The sequence below is a fragment of the Ranitomeya variabilis genome, chromosome 4 (assembly GCF_051348905.1).
Source record: "Ranitomeya variabilis isolate aRanVar5 chromosome 4, aRanVar5.hap1, whole genome shotgun sequence".
Lineage (NCBI taxonomy): Eukaryota > Metazoa > Chordata > Amphibia > Anura > Dendrobatidae > Ranitomeya > Ranitomeya variabilis.
In genome coordinates this window covers 375,002,901-375,025,201 of record NC_135235.1, presented here as the reverse complement: position 1 = coordinate 375,025,201, position 22,301 = coordinate 375,002,901, and the positions used below count along the sequence as shown (strand labels likewise).

The window sequence follows — 22,301 nt, the reverse complement described above, 5'->3', positions numbered from 1 at the left end:
TTCTTCACTGCCAAATGGTATACAATTCTGTGACAAACCTGTCGTGTCAATGTGATCACTGCACCCTGAGTTGAATTAATTGAAAAGTGTAGTTTGTAAAACAGGGTCACTTATAGGGGTGGTTTGCTGTTCTGGCACCTCAGTTGACCCACTGAGGTCTGCACTGCACTCCCAAACCATAACATCAAAATCAACATGACAATATGGCGTCGCTTCCCATCAGAGATTTCCAATGTGCCTGAAAAGTAATTCCCATTCCCGATTGCATTATAAATCTGCACATTTTTTTTCTTGGCTTTACAAAGACCCTATGTGGCCGAAACGTTGCTATTTTTCCTGTGTGTACACTGGTGTCAATAAAAATATTGTTTGTGGAAGGAATAGACCTGGTGCCTTGGATTTTTGGAGTATGTGCAATTTCTTCAACATATTGGAAGGGCTGTACCAAGTCTGCACGGGACACTGAGTGGTGCATAGAATACACATGTAGGGTATTGGTGCACTCAGGAGAAATTTCACAACAAATTATGCAGTCCATTTTTTCCTATTACCCTTATAAAAATTAAAAACTTGGGGCTAAAACAACATTTTTGTGGTAAAAAAATGTTATTCTTCATCGTCCAATGGTATAAAATTCTGTGTGTCAATGTTCTTGCTGCAACCCTAGATAAATTCATTTAGAAGTGTAGTTTTGTCAAATGAAGTCACGCATGGAGGCGTTATGCTATTTTGGGACTTCAGAGGGTTTTTCAATGTGACCTGACACCCTTAAACCATTCCAGCAAAATGTGAACTGCAATATGGCTCTTCCTCTTCTGAGCTTTGCACTATGCCTCAGCATTTTTTTACCCAATTATTGGGGGTATTGGTACTCTGGAGAAATTGCGTAACAAATTTACAGTCCATTTTCTCCTGTTATTCCTTTTGAAAATTGAAGACTTGGGGCCAAAGCAACATTTTATTGGAAAAATTGGTAATTTTCCCTTGACTGATCCCATTGTTACACAATTCTGTGAATCGCCTGAGGGTTAAAAATGCTCACTACACCCAATTCCTCAAGAGATGTAGTTTTCAAAAATGCGGTTACTTGTGAGGGTTTCTGCTGTTTTGACATGTTGGAGGCTCTTCAAATCTGACATGGCATCCACAATCTATTCCAGCTAAAATTGTGCTCCAGATTGCACTCCTTCCCTTCTGAGCCCTGCTGTTTGCCTAAACAGTAGTGTTCCACCATATATGGGGTATCGGTGTACTCCTTAGATATTGCATAACAAATTATATGGTCCATTTTTTGGCTAAAGCAATATTTTTGTGGAATATAGTAAAATTTAAATTTTTTCTTAGTTCCACATTGCTTTAAATTCTGGTGAAGCTCCTATAGGGTTAACAAACTTCTTCAATGTGGTTTGAAGCACTTTTAGTGGTGTAGCTTTGAAAATGATGTCACTTTGGGGTATTTTTGTGTACCTCAGTCATGGGTACCTCAAGTCATTTCAAATTTCAAAATTTGGTTTTGTAAATTCTGTTGGAAAAATGAGAAATTGCTCATAAACTTTTAACCCTTTAAACTTTCAGCAAAATACCGTATTTTTCGGATTATAAGACGCTCCGGATTATAAGACACACCCCAAATTTTGAGGAGAAAAATAAGAAAAAAATATTTTTGAACAAATTTGGTGGTGCTTCTTATAATCCTTGCATCTTACTGCTTACCAGGGGTGGTGGCTGCAGTGAAGCGGGGTCCCAGGGTCGCTGCTGGAGGAGGCAGGAGTGGGGTGATGCTGCAGGCAGGGATGAGTGGGGGCTCCGATGTGTGCCATGCTGCTGCTGGGATCTTGTGCTGCTGCGGGGTTCTTGTGCTGTTACGGGGTTCTTATGCTGCTGCCGGTAGTCTCCAGGTGCCCGGCGGTTGCTGCGGGTGTCTCCGATGCCCAGCGGTGCTGCGTGGGTGTCCGGCGCTGCCTGAGGCTCTGCCGACATTTTGAGACAGGCCAGAGCCCCGGCATTTACAGTTCCACGTGCCCTGGTCTCCGGGAATATGCCCGCCGTGGGCGGCACATGGGCCAATGGTGATCTCAGGACCAAGATCTCGAGAGATGAGATCTCGGCGCTGAAATCTCATCTCTCAAGATCTTGATCCCGACATCACCATCAGCGCATGTGCCGCTCCGGTGGCAGCCATATTCCCGGAGACCAGTCCACGTGGAACCCTGGAAGTGCCGGGGCTCTGGCCTGTCGCAAAATATAGGCAGAGCCGGACCAGCCACGCAGCACCTCTGGGCACCAGAGACACCTGCAGCAACGGCCTGCAACCACCGGACACCCCCCCCGGTAAGGCATGTTCGCTTTCTAAGACACACCCCCATTTTCCCCCCCAAGTTTTGGGGTAAAAAAGTGCGTCTTACAAAGCGAAAAATACGGTAATTGTTTCAAAAATGATGTTGATATGAAGGAGACATGTTAAATGTTATTTATAAACCCCTTCACCCCCGAGCTTGTTTTCACCTTCATGACCGGGCCAAATTTTACAACTAACTTTATGTGGTAATAACTCTGGAACACTTCAACGGATCCCGGTGATTCTGGCACTATTTAAACATGACATGGTATTGTTATAATTTCTTCTATATGACTTGTGTTTATTTGTGAAAAAATTGGAAATTCGATGAAAATGTTAAAAATTTATCAATTTTTGAAGTTTTTTTTTATGCCCTGAAATCAGATAGTTGCCGTATTTTTCGGACTATAAGACGCACTGGACCATAAGACGCACATCCCTATCTTGGTATGCATGGCCCCCTCATCCCTATCTTGATAAGCATGGATCCCTCATCCCAATCCTGGTATTTTCTTTAACAGCGGCTCACCGCCGGAGCCCACCTCAAAGCGGGGGATACTGCCAGCTGACGTACTCTTCCGTCAGCTGTCAGAAAGGGGTGAATGAACAATATGTTTCAGTAAAAAAAAAAAAAATGGTGTGGGCTGCCGCGCAATTTTCTGGCACTTAGCCCCTCTCTTCCTACTCCCCTGTAGCAGTGGGATATGGGGTAATAAGGGGTTAATGTCACCTTGCTATTGTAAGGTGACATTAAGCCCAGTTAATAATGCAGAGGCGTCAATAAGGCACCTATCCATTATTATTCCTATAGTAGTGAAAGAGTTTTAAAAAAAAAAAAAATTACCAGAAAAAAGTATTTTAATATTCTTAATTTCACCATACTTGCCATACTCAATCGCCTGCAAAAAATTAAAAATAATAAACCAACATATACTCCCTTTCCGCCGTAGTCCAATTAGTAACGAGTGTCCCACGACTATCTCCCATTTAGAACAGTGACATCGGGTGATGTCACTACTCTATAGGGCCTCCAGTGACACACTGACAGGATACAATGGCTACTGCAGTGCATCACTGAAGAGGTTACCTTAGTTCATTGCTCTCACTTTATGGCAAAGCTGCGTGGGAATTTTCCCACACAGCAGTGCCACAAGTGTGAGAGTATGGACTATTTCTCACAGCGGCGGAGGAATACAGTGCGGAATGATACCTTCCGTCATTGTATTGCCGGAGCCCCTGGAGAGCGGTCGCATCGCTGATGTGGCAGCTCTCCACGGGAGATCGTCATGGGACACTCATTTTAATAGGATGTCTGCGGATCAGGGAGTATATTGTTTGTTTATTATTTTAACATTTTTTACAGGTGAGCAATGGCTTCGGGGATCAAGGTGATGGTGAGTATGCACTCTGTTGTATGTACTGTATGTCTATATGTATGTACTGTATGTCTATATGTATGTGTTGCATGTCTATATGTTTGTACTGTATGTCTATATGTATGTTGTATGTACTGTATGTCTATATCTATGCACTGTATGTGTTCATTTTTTATTTTTTTTTTACATTCAACACATTAGCCGGATGATGGGACTACTAATGTCCCATCATTGGCTAATGTGTCAATCACTGTCACTGTAGCAGGCATAGCCGGATGGGACTTGTAGTCCCATCGGACGATGCCTACACACACACACACACACATGACCCCCCAGCACCGCACCGCCTGCAGATCCCAGCACCGCTCACAGTCCAGTCACTCTTGATGAGTTACCGCTGTCTGTGGAGGCTGGGTCACGCCTGCTGATGATGTCACGTCAATTTCCAGAGTCTGGAAATTGACGTGACATCGGCGGATGTTAGTGGCAGCTGCAGCATAGCGCCGCTTACAGGCTAAAATGGCAACAGAAGGTATTAACAAAATTAATTAGGGGCCCCGGGGGGGATACATTGGGGGGTTAATTGAAAGTAGTGGACAACCCCTTTAAGAATGATCATCATACTGTGATACAGGAAAGATATATATCTTGGTACCGTGTTAGCCAGTAGATAGAAAAATATTTAGAATTGAGAGTCCTCAGTGGTTGATACCTTTTAATGGCTAACTGAAAAGATGGCAACAAATTGCAAGTTTTCGAGACTACACAGAGACCTGTGTAGTCTCGAAAGCTTGCAATTTGTTACCATCTTTTCAGTTAGCCATTAAAAGGTATCAACCACTGAGGACTCTCATTTCTAAATATTTTTCCATCATACTGTGAAGAGATTTGTGACTGAAACAGAGCACAGACAGAGTTCATGCAGATAAAGGCATAATGAGGAAAGTTACTGTCAGACACATTCATTGGATTAAGAGAGCAGCTGCCAATATACCATTACAAAGCAGCAAACGGTTATTTGAAGCTGCTGGTGCTTCTGGAGTCCCTCGAACCTCAAGGTGTAGGATCCTTCAAAGGCTTGCTGTGGTGCATAAACCTACTATTCGGCCACTACTAAACAGTGTTCACAAGCAGAAACTGTTGCAGTGGGCCTAGACATACATGAAGACTTATTTTCAAACAGTCTTGTTTATTGATGAGTGTCGAGCAACTCTGGATGGTCCAGATGGATGGAGTAGTGGATTGTTGGTGGATGGCCACCATGTCCCAATAAGGCTGCGACGTCAGCAAGGAGGTGGAGGAGTCATGTTTTGGGCCGGAATCATGGGGAAACAGCTGGTAAGGCCCTTTAAGGTTCCTGAAGGTGTGAAAATGACCTCTGCAAAGTATATAGCGTTTCTGACTTACCACTTTCTTCCATGGTATTAAAAGCAGAAACGTGCATTCAGGAGCAAAATCATCTTCATGCATGACAATGCACCATCTCATGCTGCAAAGAATACCTCTGAGTCATTGGCTGCTATGGGCATAAAAGGAGATAAACTCATGGTGTGGCCACCATCTTCCCCTGACTTCAACCCTATATAGGACCTTTGGAGTATCATCAAGCAAAAGATCTATGAGGGTGGGAGGCAGTTCACATCAAAACAGCAGCTCTGGGAGGCTGACTTCATGCAAAGAAATACAAGCATAAACTCTCTGAAAACTCACAAGTTCAATGGATGCAAGAATTGTGAAGGTGATACCAAAGAAGGGGTCCTATGTTAACATGTAACTTGGCCTGTTAGGATGTTTTGGAGTTAAGTAGCTTTTTTTGTTCAGTGAATGTGACCTCCTAATGCTGCAAATTCCACAAATGAGCATTTTCAGTTTTTTAAAACATACCAAATGTTTAGAAATTCTACTGTGTCTAATAATTTGGAACAGTGCGTTTTGAGTTTTTACTCATTTTGGAGATTATACTGTTATCATTGGGAGGTTTCTTCAATAAAATTCGATGTATACTCTAACGGGTGATGACTTTTATTAGACTGACTGTCATTTGCACCAACCATTTAGGAAAATCCGAGAAAAATGTAATTTGCATAATAATTTGGAGCATGGTGTATGACAGAAGATACTGAAAAGTGACACCATTCTAAAAACTGCACCCCTCTTTGTGCTCAAAACTACATGCAAGAGGTTTATTAACCCCTCAAGTGGTTCACAAACATTTTTGGAATGTGGAAGGAAAAAAATGAATATTTGTCATAAAAATGTTATTTTAAACCCCAAATTTTTTTTCGCAAGGTTAACGGGAAAAAATGGACCCCTAAATTTGTTGTGCAATTTCTCCAGAGCATGCTGATACTTCAAAAGTGGGGAAAAACAACTGTTTGGGCACACAGCAGGACTTGTAAGGGAAAGAGCGCCATTTGAGCTTTTGAATGCAAAATTTGTTGGAATAATTAGCGGACACCATCTCGTGTTTGGAGAGCCACTGATGTGCCTAAACGGTGGAATTGACACCATTTTGGAAACTAGACCCTTCAGGGGCTTATCTGGATATGTGGTGAGCACATTGAGACCCCAGATGCTTCATAGAAGTTTATAACATTGAGACATGAAAATAAAAAAATCACCTTTTCCCTGCAAAAAAAAATGTTTTTAACCCAAAATTTTTCATTTTCAAATGGGTAACAGGAGAAATTTCTTGTGCAATTTCTCCTGAGTACTCCGATACCCCATATGTCGTTGAAAACTACTCTTCAGGCACACTGCAAACCTCAGAACGGAAGAAGCTCCATATTGCAGTTCACATTTTTGCTGGAATTGTTTGAGGGTGAGGCCATGTGCACACGTTGAGGATTTTCCCGCGGATCCACAGCAGTTTTACATGCATTTAACAGTAGCATGTTAACCTATGGAAAACCAAATCTGCTGTACACATGCTGCGGAAAAAAACGCGCGGGAACGCAGCGTTACTTTTTCCGCAGCATGTCAATTCTTTTGCGGATCTGCAGCGTTTCTTCACCCATAGACGTGCATTGAGTCGGGCACATCCGCAGCAAAACTGCAGATGTAAAAAAGATCTGCCGGGGAAATGCTGCAGATTAGGATAGGAGAAGGGAAGTGTGTGGGTGGGGTCTATGTGTGGTCGGCGGGACTGTCAGGGGTCTCTGGGGGTCTGCTGGGTCTGTCCAGGGCTGTTGGGGGTCTGCCAGGTCTGTCCGGGAGTATGTGCGGGGCTGTCGGGGGTCTGCCGGGGATGTCCTGGGGTCTGTGCGGCGCTGTGTGTGTGCAGGCATTGTCCGATGGGACTACAAGTCCCATTGGGCTATAACAGAAGAAAAAATAATGAAAAACCAGCTCACCTACTAGGCATTTGTTGTGGGGAAGCCCGGATAACGTGCAGTCTTCACGTGAAACAGTAGAACAAATAGAAAAAAGAATCCAGCTTCCAAAAATATCAAAATTTATTGAAGATAAAATCCAAAGACATGGTTCACAGGAGAGAGAGTAGCAGCAGGCTACGCGTTTCGAACAATAAGTTCTTTTTCAAAGCTGCTCACTATGCATCAGAATGAGGTTTAAATAGCAGCTGTGACAAATCACAGTGAATCAACCCATCACCTGATACAACAGTGAATTTATACAATAAAAACGCAAAAATATCACAAAAAACAAAACAATATATAATATGCACATATGTAAAACATATAATATAACTAGACAATGTTGATCTCTTAGTAATGGAACATAATTTCTTTGCGAGCATTTAAGCCCATGGGATAGCAAGTGTTAAGGCAGAACATCCAGTAAGCTTCACGCGTCATTAAGCGTCTTTTCAGATCTCCTCCTCTAGCTGTTATCACAAGCTTTTCAATGCCGACAACCCGAAAGAATGCAGTACTTCTTTGATGACTGGTAATAAAATGCTTGGAGGCATAAGACATAGAGCGATTATCAGTAGAAACAACAATGTCGGTAATATGTTCAGAAATACGGATCTTTAACGTACGAGTAGTGCAGCCTATGTAGCTTAATTTACATTTAATGCATGTTATCATATAAACTACATTTTTGCTATTACAGTTAATAAGTTGCTGAATTTTATATTCTTGTTTATTGCTGCTATCAGTGAAAGAATGTGTGACAACAGAATGGGCACATGTTCGACATTTAGAAGCACCACAGTGGTAAAAACTTATGTGGTGTAGCCAAGTGTGGGAGATTTTATTAGATCTAAATAAACTAGGTGAAAGAATGTCAGACAAAGTAGTAGCCTTTTTTGCAATCACCTGACAGCCCGAAGACAGAATTTTGGAGAGAGTCTCATCCGCATATAAAATGGGAATATTTTTTAAAATAAGAGGTTTAATACTATTGTATTGAGGACTATATTTAATAGAACAAAATGTCTTTTGATTTTGATAAAATTTACTCTCATTTTTTGGTAGAAGCATATCACTACGTTTTTTTTGTTGTACTATATTTTTAGCTCTATTAAGAGACCAATTAGAATAGCCTCTTTTTTCTAGTTTTTTACAACACAAATCAATTTCTTGCTTTAAGATATTAGCATCGTTGCAGTTTCTAGTTATTCTAGTAAGCTCACCCACTGGTATAGATTTCATTGTATGTCCAGGATGGCTGCTGGACGCATGTAGGATGCTATTACCCGACAATGGTTTACAAAATGTAGAGGTAATTCAAAAAACGCAAGAGGCGCGGGGGCCGCAAGCACCGCAGGAAACTTTCGCATGGCTACCCGCAACAGAAAATAACATCTTTTTCAGGTGATTTTTCTAATATTTTAAATATTTCCAGTTGTGATCTTTCAGTGGAACAATTGCAAGTGTTGTCTTTGGGACTCAAATATGCACCGGATCAACGTTTTGACCTATTTCATACATTAATGGACATTAACAGATTTATTCGTAATCTGACAGTCAAAAGACATTTTTTCTATTTGTTCTATTAAATATAGTCCTCAATACAATAGTATTAAATCTCTTATTTTAAAAAATATTCCCATTTTATATGAGGATGAGACTCTCTCCAAAATTCTGTCTTCGGGCTGTCAGGTGATTGCAAAAAAGGCTACTACTTTGTCTGACATTCTTTCACCTAGTTTATTTAGATCTAATAAAATCTCCCACACTTGGCTACACCACATAAGTTTTTACCACTGTGGTGCTTCTAAATGTCGAACATGTGCCCATTCTGTTGTCACACATTCTTTCACTGATAGCAGCAATAAACAAGAATATAAAATTCAGCAACTTATTAACTGTAATAGCAAAAATGTAGTTTATATGATAACATGCATTAAATGTAAATTAAGCTACATAGGCTGCACTACTCGAACGTTAAAGATCCGTATTTCTGAACATATTACCGACATTGTTGTTTCTACTGATAATAATCGCTCTATGTCTTATGCCTCCAAGCATTTTATTACCAGTCATCAAAGAAGTACTGCATTCTTTCGGGTTGTCGGCATTGAAAAGCTTGTGATAACAGCTAGAGGAGGAGATCTGAAAAGACGCTTAATGACGCGTGAAGCTTACTGGATGTTCTGCCTTAACACTTGCTATCCCATGGGCTTAAATGCTCGCAAAGAAATTATGTTCCATTACTAAGAGATCAACATTGTCTAGTTATATTATATGTTTTACATATGTGCATATTATATATTGTTTTGTTTTTTGTGATATTTTTGCGTTTTTATTGTATAAATTCACTGTTGTATCAGGTGATGGGTTGATTCACTGTGATTTGTCACAGCTGCTATTTAAACCTCATTCTGATGCATAGTGAGCAGCTTTGAAAAAGAACTTATTGTTCGAAACGCGTAGCCTGCTGCTACTCTCTCTCCTGTGAACCTTGTCTTTGGATTTTGGATTTTATCTTCAATAAATTTTGATATTTTTGGAAGCTGGATTCTTTTTTCTATTTGTCCCATTGGGCTATGCCTGCTACAGTGACAGTGATTGACACATTAGCCAATGATACGACAGTAGTAGTACCATCATCCGTCTAATGTGTTGAATGTAAAAAAAAAAAAACACAACAAATAACAAGTACATACAGCATAAAACAGTACATACATCATATAACATACAGAACATACAACATATGACATACAGTACATGCAACATATAACAAACATACAGTACATATAACAAACATACAGTACATACAACAGTACATACAACATACAGTACATACTGAACATACAACAGAACATACAACAGTACATGCAACATACAACAGTACATGCAACATACAACAGTACATGCAACAGTACATGCAACATACAACAGTACATGCAGCATACAACAAACAGTACATGCAACATACAACAGACAGTACATGCAACATACAACAGACAGTGCATGCAACATACAACAAACAGTACATGCAACATACAACATATAACAGTACATGCAACAGTACTTACAATAACATACAGTACATATGCAGCGCCCTAGGTGACCGGTTGCTGCAGTGATGTTGCTTTTCCTTCGGGGAAGGTGATGTCTTTCTCAGAGGCAAAGGAGTTCTCTTCTCCAGGTAAGGCACTTACATGCAACACATTCTGAATCCAGGCCAGGAGGGGGAGCTCAAGACCCGGATTCAGGGGAGCTTCCCTATGCTTTATGTTTCCTGACCTGGAGGAGGAGTTAGTTTAGTTGTAGAGAGACACAGAAGGAGTAGGACGTCTGGAGCAGACGTGAGAGGCCTGGCAGCCACGTGGAGCTGCAGCCTCTGGGAAGGAGAAACCTATTGGGTTGCATGTGTAGCAGCCGGAAGGGAAGGAGCACAGGAGAGAGACAGAGAACCCGAGCGGTTGCTGTATACAGAGATTGCCAGAGAGGAGCTGGTATCAGAGAGGTGCAACTGAGCAGACGGAGTCTGGAGCTCCTGGCAGAAAGTGGAAGAGAGCAGTGAGAGTGTACCTTGCCAGCAAGCTTTAGCCCGCAGGGACCTCACACAAAAGCACTACTTGGAAAAGCACATGGACCTCTACTGGGAAAGGAGAACTCTAAGTTGCCTCTGAGCCAGCCGGACCACCATCGATCCGTGCCTGGTACCCTGGACTGTGGCCTGTCACCCACAAATAAACCAGGTAAAGACGTATCACTTGTCTCCTCCATTTATTCACCGGCTACACCATCTACGCCATATACCATAGGACCCCTGGGGACCCCGCTTCACCTGTGAGAAGTGTAACATCTGGGCTGCCGCAACATCCCCCAGGGGACCCCTTTAATGCAGCGTCGGTCCCCCTATTGACCGAACTCCACAGGTGGCGTCACGACAAACTTTGAACATTAACCCCTTTAACGTTGATGCCCAGGGCCACGGACCGGGTCGCAGCCACCGTGACATCCCCCTTTGTGACCGGACCCGGTACCGAGTACCCCACTGCCCTGTGGGCGCGTCACATACAACATATGACACAGTACATACAACAGTACATACAACAGTGCATACAACAGTACATACAACATATGACACAGTACATACAACAGTGCATACAACATACAACAGTACATACAACATATGACATACAGTACATACAACATATGACATACAACATATGACATACATTACATACAACATATGACATACAGTACATACATCATATGACATACAGTACATAAAACATACTACAGTACATACATGTGACATACATACAACATGTGACACAGTACATCCAACAGAACATACAACATATAACATACAGTACATATAACATACAGTACATACATACAACATATAACATACAACATATGACACAGTAAATAAAACATATGACACAGTATATACAACATAACAATGCATACAACAGAATATACAACAGTACATACAACGTACAACAGTACATACAACGTGCAACAGTACACACAACGTGCAACAGTACACACAACGTGCAACAGTACACACAACGTGCAACAGTACACACAACGTGCAACAGTACACACAACGTGCAACAGTACAGAAGACATATAGACATACAGTACATACAACATAGAGTACATACTCACCATCACTTTGTTCCCCGAAGCCCTTACTCACCTGTAAAAAAAAAAAATTTTTTTTAAATAATAAACAAACAATATATTCCCTGTGTCCGCAGATATCCAATTAATACGAGTGTCCCACAACGATTTCCCGTGGAGAGCTCCCATATCAGCTGATGTGACCACTCTCCAGGATACAATGGCGGAAGGTATCCTTCTGCACTGTATCCCTCCGCCTCTGTGAGTAATAGTTCCTACTCTCACTTGTGGCACTGCTGTGTGGGAAAATTCCCACACAGCTTTGCCATAAAGTGAGACCAATGAACTCAGGTAACCTCTTCAGTGATGCACTGCAGGAGCCATTGTCTCCTGTCATTGTGTCACTGGAGACCCTATAGAGCGGTGACATCACCCGATGTCACTGTTCTATAGGGGAGATCGTCATGGGACACTCGTTATTAACTTGCGGAAAGGGAGTATATGTTGGTTTATTATTTTTAATTTTTTGCAGGCTATTGAGTATGGTAAGTATAATGAAATTAGGAATATTAAAATACTTTTTTCTGGCTGTCTTTTTTTTTTTTTTTTTTTTTTAAACTCTTTCACTACTATAGGATTAATAATGGATAGGTGTCTTATTGACGCCTCTCCATTACTAACCGGGCTTAATGTCACCTTACATTAGCAAGGTGACATTAACTCCTTATTACCCCATATCCCACCGCTACAGGGGATTGGGAAGAGAGGGGCTAAGTGCCGGAATTGGCATATCTAAAAGATGCACCATTTCTGGGGTGGCTGGGGGCTGGTATTTGTAGCTGGGGGGTGGCAAATATCCATGGCTCCTCTCTAGGCAATGAATATCAGTCTGCAGCTGTCTGCATAGCCTTTCTGGCTATAAAATATAGGGGGACCCCACATCATTTTTTTTGGGGGGAGGGTTCACCTATTTTAATAGCCAGTAAAGGCTACGCAGACAGCTGCGGGCTGATATTCATAGCCTAGGAAGGGGCCATGGGTATTACCCCCATCCCAGGCTACAAATATTGGCCCCCGGCTGTCAGCTTTCCCCCTCTGGCGCAGAAAATTATTTATCTATCTATCTATCCCATTTCTTCCATCCATCTATCTATCTATCCATCTATCTATCTGTCTATCGATAGAAGCAATGAGATAGATGATAGATATAATGGATAGATTGAAGGAATGAGTGATAGATAGATGATAGATAGAAGGAATGAGTGATAGATAGATGATAGAAGGAATGAGATAGATGATAGAATAGATAGATGACAGATCTATACATAGATCTATACATAGATCGATAAATATCTATAGATCTATCTGTCATCTATCTTTCTATCTATCCATCTATCTATCTAACAATAATAATATAGTAACATAGTTATTAAGGTTGAAGGAAGACTTTAAGTCCCTCTAGTTCAACCCATAGCCTAACCTAACATGTTGATCCAGAGGAAGGTAAAAAAAACACCATGTGGCAAAGACTAAGCTCCGCATTGGCGAAAAAAAATTCCTATGGCAATCAGACTAGTTCCCTGGATCAACGCCCTATCAAGGAATCTAGTATATATAACCTGTAACATTATACTTTTCAAGAAAGGCATCCAGTCCCTTCTGAAATTTTAGTAATCACTCATTACAACATCATACGGCAGAGAGTTCCATAGTCTCACTGCTCTTACAGTAAAGAATCCGCATCTGTTATTATGCTTAAACCTTCTTCCCTCCAGACGTAGAGGATGCCCCCTTGTCCCTGTCTCAGGTCTATGATTAAAAAGATCATCAGAAAGGTCTTTGTACTGTCCCCTCATATATTTATACATTAACATAAGATCACCCCTTAGCCTTCGTTTTTCCAAACTAAATAGCCTCAAGTGTAATAACCTATCTTGGTATTGCAGATCCCCCAGTCCTCTAATAACCTTGGTCGTTCTTCTCTGCACCCACTCTAGTTCAGCTATGTCTGTCTTACACATTGGAGCCCAGAAATGTACACAGTATTCTAAGGCTGCTTTCACACTAGCGTGAACGGCCCCGTACCGACACATACTGTGAAAAAAATGCCTGACGTGGGCAGCGGAAGCAGTCTTACGACGCTTCTGCTGCCCCATTGCAAGGTCCGGAGAGGAGGGGGCGGAGTTTCGGCCGCGCATGCACGGTCGAAAATGGCGTACTAGACGCACAAAAAAAGTTAGATGTAACGTTTTTTCTGTGGCGGCGGTCCGCCAAAACACGATGCAACCGTCGCACGACGGTTGAGACGTGTGGCAATGCGTCGGTAATGTTAGTCTATGGGGGAAAAACGAATCCTGCAGACAACTTTGCAGGATGCGGTTTTTCTCCTAAACGACACATTGCGACGTGCAGCCAAAAACGCTAGTGTAAAAGTAGCCTAAGTGTGGTTGAACTAGTGACTTGTATAGAGGTAAAATTATGTTCTCCTTATGAGCATCTATGCCTCTTTTAATGCATCCCATTATTTTATTTGCCTTTGTAGCAGCTGCCTGACACTGGCCACTAAATGTGAGTTTGTCGTCCACCCATACACCCAGGTCTTTTTCATTGACGGTTTTGCCCAGTGTTTTACAATTAAGCACATAGATATACATCTTATTACTTCTACCCAAGTGTATGACCTTACATTTATCCCCATTAAAGCTAATTTGCCCTTTATCAGCCCAAGCTTCTAGTTTACATACATCATCCTGTAAAATTGTCCTCCACTGTATTGATTACCCTGCAGAGTTTAGTGTAATCTGCAAATATTGAAAGTCTGCTCTACTGCTCTACAAGGTCATTAATAAATCTAAAAAGAGGGCCCAATACCGACCCCTTTGGTACCCCACTGCTAACCGCGACCCAGTGCGAGTGTGCTCCATTAATAACTACCCTTTGTTTCCTATCCCTGAGCCAGCTCTTAATCCAATAGCTCATTCCTTTTATCTATCTATTCTATCTATTTCATTCCTTCCATCTATCTATTTTCTATCTATATTTATATCTATCTATCTATTATCTATCTGTCTATCTGTGTGTGTAATGGAGTGTGGGTTGGACAAATGTAAAAGAGGAGGTTGGACAAGAAATGACATTGCAAATATTTTTTTTTTTGTTCAATAATACATCTTTATTTAGCTTACATAAACGCGCAAAAAACGCATCAAAAACGTACCTGCTTTTTCTGCCAAGAGATGCTGATTTCGTGTAGAAAAATCCTCAGGCAAATCTGCAACTTGTGCACATACCCTGACATGTCACATTGGCAGTGCACCAGAGGTGCCAAAACAGCAGAACACCCCCATAAGAGAGACCCCATTTTACAAACTAAACCTCTTAATGAATTCATCTACTGGTGCAGCAATCATTTTGACACCCCAGATGAGTCACAGAATTTTATACCATTGGGCAATGAAGAAAAAAATATTTTTACCACCAAAATTTAGTTTTAGCCCAAGATTTTACATTTTCACATGAGGAAATGGGTAAAAATGGCACTAACATTTGTCCCACAATTTCTGCTTACTGTAGAAATACCCAAAATGTGGCTGTACAGTACTGCTTAGCCATACAGCGAGACTCTGGAGGGATGCTGTGCTATTGGCAAATAGCACTCTGTCCCTCCCAAGTCTCGCCGTATGGCTAAGCAGTACTGTTATACAGAAGGCATCCTGGAGCGCATAATTTCTTAGAATAGTTTGTGGACTCCGTATACAGAGCCCCTAAGTGCTAGAAGAGCAGAATCCTCATTTTGGGAGTTTATCTACAGATATCATGACAATTTTGACTTCATCTGAGTTTTCCTGAAACAAGCAGCAGCGGATATTGCTGACGAAAAATTGCAAACTGCTACTATAGTGATCAGTACATTGTAGTGCCTGTACATTGTTCCCAGCTCATGTACCTGTAAATTAAGCGGGCTGTCATCGCTACAGAAATGCCAAATGTGGATGCTAAATGTGGATTAGGCACATTGTGGCTGAGAAGGTAGGGGTCAGTTGGATTTGGGAGCACAGAATTTGCTGAATTTCTTTTTTGGGGGGAGGGCTACTTCGCTTTTCCAGAGCCTTTGTGCTACCAGTAATGTGGAAGCCCCCTATATTTCCATTGACAGATGACGGACCTGAGTGGCTTTTTGTGGATTAAGTTGAAGCTTTTACTGGGAACATTTTACATAACCATTTGGATCACATTTATCTGGCACTCTACGCTGAGCACTCACATCAGGGTTTAAATCTTTGAGTGCTGGAAGTTAGTTGAAACCCTCAGGGGATCCATTCACTATATTAAGGCAGCAGAGTTACTCTGGACTCAGTCTGGCCTCTGTTCAGCAGTGACCTTTTTTTCAGAGGTGCAGAAAACTGTGGCCGACGGCACTTTTGTGCACGCCTTAAAAGACTGACATCTACGGATCACAGGTCAGACAGCGCCGAGTGTTCCATCTGAATCATATACAGTTGTACTCAAAAGTTTATATACCCCGGTATAATTGTTGCTTTCTTCACCTTTTTTCAGAGAATATGAGTGATAACACCAAAACTTTTTCTCCGCTCATGGTTAGTGGTTGGGTGAAGCTCTTTATTGTCAAACTACTGTGTTTTTTCTTTTTAAATCATAATGACAACCCAAAACATCCAAATGACCCTGATAAAAAGTTCACCTACCCTATTTCTTAATACAGTGTTTTGCCCTCTCTAACATCCATGACAGCTTGAAGTCTTTTGTGTATGTGGTTCTTTATTTTCTCAGATGGTAAAGCTGCCCACTCTTCTTGGCAAAAATACCCTAGTTCCTGTAAATTCCTGGGCTGTCTAGCATGAACTGCATACTTGAGATCTCCCCAGGGTGGCTCAATGATATTGAAGTCAGGAGACTGAGATGTCCACTCCAGAATCATCACTTTGTTCTGCTGTAGCCAACAACAGGTGGACTTTGCCTTGTGTTTTGGATTGTTGTCATATTGGAACTTTCAAGTCCGTCCCATGCGCAGCTTCCGGGCTGATGAGTGCAAATTTTCCTCCAGTATTTGCTGATAATGTGCTGCATTCATTTTTCCTTCAACTGTGACCAAGTTTCCTGTGCCTTTGTAGCTCACACATCCCCAAAACATCAGCGATCCACCTCCATGCTTTACAGTTGGAATGGTGTTCCTTTCATCATAGACCTTGTTGACCTCTCTAACAAATGTAACGTTTATGGCTGTGACCAAAAAGTTAAATTTTGGTTTCATCACTCCAAATTACCTTGTTGCAGAAGTTTTGAGGCTTGTCTTTGTGCTGTTTTGAGTATTGTAGGTGAGATACTTTGTGGCTTTTGCGCAGTAATGGCTTTCTTCTGGCGACTTGACCATGCAACCCATTTTTCTTCAAGTGACTCCTTATTGTGCATCTTAAAACAGCCACATCGCTAGTTTTCAGAGTCTTGTATTTCAGCTGATGTTATTTGTGAGTTTTTCAATGCATCCCGAACAATTTTCCTGGCAATTTACAACATTTTTGTTGGTCTACCTGACCGTGGTTTTGTTTTTACAGAGCCCCTGATTTTCCATTTGTTAATCACAGTTTAGCACTAGATTAAAAGGCCTATATTTTCTTGAGCTGTATAACATGTTGAAGAAATTAATAAAAATGACATCTTGAGAGAAAATATGAATAGAAAACTGGCTACTTTTGACCTGGTGAAAGGTTCTCTTTAAAACCTAGAAATGGCCCCTTGTGTCAACTTTTTTTCTAATTTGTATATTCCATTATGAATGTTTTTTTTGTTTTTTTTCTTTGTTAATATAGCTTGGAGGAGGATGTGAGCTTGCTATGATGTGTGACATTATCTATGCTGGAGAAAAAGCACAATTCGGGCAGCCTGAAATCTTGCTTGGAACCATTCCAGGTATATTTATTTATTTTTCCATGATTGTGGGGTTTCAAAAAACCTTGTGGTGTGCTAACATTGTTAATCATTAACTTAACATGTTAAGAATATTTGTGCATGATACTGTTGATAAAATCTAGTGGATGCTAGCTGTGTTCTACATCTGGTGTTCAGCAGGTGCAGTTGTGATCGGAGATGACTCCAAAAGATTTAATCCCCTAAAATGATATGATGAGTAGTATTCTTAGCATCTAAGTTGTTAAGCTGGATGGCCCTCTGTCATCTCATCACTAGAGATGAGCGAATATTTTAATGTTTGGTTAGGATTATGATCGCCGATTTTTATTTGTTGAATATTCGCCGACCATAGCCAAACGCCGTTGGAGTCAATGGAATGCAAAAACAAACTCATATACAACACCATCAAACTTTCCCAAAAGCTGCCAAGACACATCAAATTAGAGGCAGACACCAGGAAAGTGGCCTCAATTCACCCACAGTACAAATTTTAGAATGGCATGGCAGCAATCAGCCATGGATGAGGTATCGGGGTCTGAGCCAGCATTTACAGCTTTGAATTGAACTTCAAATTATGATGAAGTGGGAGAGGGATCGGTGTAGGTCTGCTGCGCTGGGAGCCCTGATACCACATGCAACAGTTCAACCTGTTTTGATGCTCAGCCACACTCAGGTGGCACAAATATTAGTTTCTTAGACTTTCTTAGACTACAATTGTCAGAAAATGTAAGGATAGTAACACGGGTATTTGACTCAAAGGAAGTGGAGGCCTGCCGGTCTCTGAGGCCTACTACTACAGGCAACACACATGAAGAAGACCAACCAAGAGTCTACACATTTCCAAAAATTAGTGGCAGACACTACCAAAGTGTCATCAATTTCACTAGAGTATAAATAGTATAATGGGAACTGACAACTCTTCCACTACAGCCAACCCAGCAGATGGAGACCCAACCAGAACTGTTAACATTTCCACAAATTAACGTTAACATCTACAGCAACAGCAGGCACGGAAACCCCACTAAAGATATCACAGACTGCAATTACGCAAGATCAATGCAGCACACTAAAAACTACAATATCGCCTAGTCTGTTAAGTCTGCGATTGGTGTGTAAAAGTCCTTGGAGATCCATGACTTGTTCATCTTGATGAAAGTTAGATGGTCTACACTTTCAGGGAACAGCTGGCTGCGCTTCAGTCAGGACACCACCAGCAGCGCTGAAGACACGCTCTTAGAGAACGCTGGCTGCCGGGCGTGATGCAACCTCCAATACATGAGAGGCAATGTCAGGCCCGCCACTCATCCATTTTTGCAGACCAAAATGTGAAAGGGTCCAAACCCTCCCTATGGATATTGAGTTCTAGATACTCCTGCACCATCCTCTCCAGTCGTTCACCACGTGTCAGACTTGGACTTGGAATGTGTCAAAGTACTTACAGAAATGGCTTCTGCCACTTACACTACTGCTGTTGCTAATGTTTTGGCGTTGATGAATTGACGTGCCAGAGGTTGGAAGTCTAGAGCTGTGATGCACGCTGTGTGCCTCTTTACTGTCTGGGGGAAAACTTCTCTTAAGGTTGTGTAAAAGCGTGTTTCAATACTCGAGCATTCGCGGATCCCTCTCCAGGGCGGGAAGCATCTGGCAAAATTTGGTCTTATAACGTGGCTTTAACTGAGTGGCAACCCAGTAGTCGGCACTATTTTGAATCATAACTATACCGGGATCATGTTGCAGATAGTGCAGCAAGAAGGCACTCATATGTCTGGCTCTTCCACGATGTTTAAGCACACGGTGTGTTTGTAGCTTGGTAACACTGATGCTTGTTTCCTCCGTCCCCTCCCGCCAACCACAAACAGAGAGTGGATGATTTTCCTCTTCATCTCCTGACAGTTGCTCGACCAACACCTCTTCCTCCTCTGTTTGTTCCTCAGCTCTTGCACCTTCACTAACAGTTTGTCTGGTATCAGCAGCTCCCCTCGATTGCAGTAATTCACACTTCCTTGGCACCTGCGTGTGTGACGACAATCTGGAACTTTGAGATAATCTTATCCCTTCCGCATCCTCCTCTGCTTCCTCCCCTTTCTCTGAGACCACCACCTCCTCTCGCAGGCTATTCAAAGATTTCTCCAGCATATAGATCACCGGAATAGTGATGCTGTTGACTGCATCGTCAGAGCTAACCATCTTACTAGCCATTTTGAAACTGTGCAGAAGGGTGCAGAGGTCCTTAATCTGTGCCCACTCTGTAAACGTTATATGCACCACGTCCGTACTGCGTTGACCCAGACTATTGGACATGACATTCTGCATCCGGGCTCGTTGCTACTACCACAGTCACTGCAACATGTGCAGAGTATAATTCTACTGTGTCGGCACATTGCATATCAACCTGTTAACTGGCATGGACAAAGACCTCTGTATCGATGCAAGTCAATGACCTGAGGGGTGCGAATGGTGGAAGTGAGCACACCGCTTCCGTGCTTGCTGCAACAGCTCATCAAGACCAGGATAGTGGTGGAGAAATCGTTGTACCACCAGGTTGAGGACATGAGCCATGCAAAGCACGTGTGAGCTTGCCTCTGCATAGGGCCGCCACCAGGTTTGCACCATTATCGGACACATCCTTCCCTGGATCAATGGAAGACAGCCATTGCTCAAACTCGGCCTGAAGAGCTGTCCACAACCCTTCAGCTGTATGACTGCAATCTCCAAGGCATATCAATTTTAACACTGCCTAATTGCGTTGAGCCCTGGCTGTGCAGTCCGGACATGATGGGGATTCACTCTGGAATGTGTCTCTCATTAAGGCAGAGGTTGATGGCGCAAGTGGAAACCCTAGAGGAGGTAGAGAAGGAGGCAGAAGCAGTGGAAGAAGTGTGAAATACAGAGGTTTTTCCTGCAAGCATTGGAGATTCCAAGTCTTGCTGAGCAGCCCCTTTCCCACCTGCCCCCACAGTCACCAGAATCACCCAGTGCCCAGCCAACTAGATGTAATGCCTTGACCCTACTTTCTCGTTCAAGTGTCTGGTGAAATGCACATTGGTAGATATAGATTGAGTCAAGGAATGCCTGATGTTGTCTGCGACATGCTAGTGTAGTGCAGGCACAGCTTTCTTAGAGAAGTAATGGCGACTGGGCAACTTGTACTGGGGGTCTGCAACAACCAGGCGTAAAGGCATCATTTCCGTGGCCAAAAGATTGGAGATGGTGGAGTTCAACCTCTTAGCTTTGTCATGTGTAGGCGGAAACAATCTTTTACATGACCACAACTGCAGGACGGAGGGCTGGCTGCAGTGCTGTGAGAGAGGACAGAGTACGGTGAACTGGACAAACTGCTGAACCGTGAGTGGGGTGCAGGCAGTGATGTGATGGTGTATTGATAAAAGTTGTAGTGTGCTCGTTCTGAGATTGGTCAAAAACAGCAGTCATGTCCGCTTCTTTTACAGCTGACAAATATCAAAAGACTTGACTCGCACTTCCATGCTAATGTGAATAGATGCATACTAGGAACAGCCACCTTCATATTCAATATGCAAAAGAAGTTGCACTCTATCGTTCTAAAGCATGTAGACATGGAATATATGAAGTATGAATTTCAATACTGCTCTGGATAATAAAAAATTGAGATGCTTAGCATATAATTTGGCCAATTCATGCATGCCCAGCAACAAACGACAAGGTGGTCTCGTGCTGCTGGGACCTTACGTGTCTAGTGTGAATACTTCTCTTAGGCTGAAGTCTGATTTCCTGGGTAAGTGTAGATACCTCTCTCAGAAAAGCTCGTATTTATGGGTAGGTAGGATCATGCTGTAACTAAAACCACCATATGTTGAAGGGCAGTCTTCGGTACCCCTGGGCACAAAAGTGGAGATTTATTTAAAACAAGCATGGTAATCGTCAGCAGGGGCATTAAAGCCAGCAATAGCAGCAACCTGCATGGCCAGATCTATGATGGTTTGGTTACAACAGCTTGAGGATCAAATCAGGAACATCACCCCTAGGGATAAGATCATGTTAGATCTTCCACTAATGCAAGGAGCTGCTGCCTTCCTCGCAGACATGTTGGCGGATTCAGTCAGGTTGGCACCCAGGTCAGCGAATTTATCAAATGTGGCCTGTAGAGCATTGTGGCTCAAGAGCTTTCCAGGGGATGCCCAATATATATAATATTGAATAAGGTGGCAGATAGGAAGAAAGGATTTCCTAGTGTGTCCATTCCCCATTATAAAAGTTCCTTTCATAAGAGAATACATAACAGGAACAAACCCTTAAGTCAACTGGGGAAGTGGAAGGATAGGAAGTCAAGGAGCTGATGTTCAGTGGCCTTTCTTCTGAGGAAGTGATGGTTCCCCTGGTAGGAGGAAGGCTGTCATACTTCTGGCCCGCTTGGGAGAGGATATCATCCACTTCCTGGATTCTGAACATAATACAGTCAGAGCTGAGACTAGAATTCTACTCTAGAAGTCTACTTCCCAGCACACCTTCAGGATTTCATCTCCCGGAACTCCTGGGGGACAATTTGTCCTGAAAGCAGAAGTACTAACCTTACTACAGAAACAGGTTCTGGTGGAGGTGCCGATTCAGCAGCAGGAGAAAGGATTCTATTCTCCCATATGCCTGGTAAGAAAACCCAACTGTACCATCAGAACTATAGTCAACCTAAAT

At 42.3% G+C, this 22,301-nt stretch overlaps 1 protein-coding gene across 1 annotated transcript in view; it reads left to right on the top strand.

Annotated features, from left to right (window-relative positions):
* Positions 1-22,301, top strand: part of ECHS1 (enoyl-CoA hydratase, short chain 1) — a 124,496-nt gene that overhangs the window by 41,350 nt on the left and 60,845 nt on the right. The window contains exon 4 of the mRNA XM_077250763.1: positions 17,534-17,633. Within this exon, the coding sequence (XP_077106878.1) occupies positions 17,534-17,633 (100 nt within the window). The remainder of the gene's footprint in view (positions 1-17,533; positions 17,634-22,301) is intronic.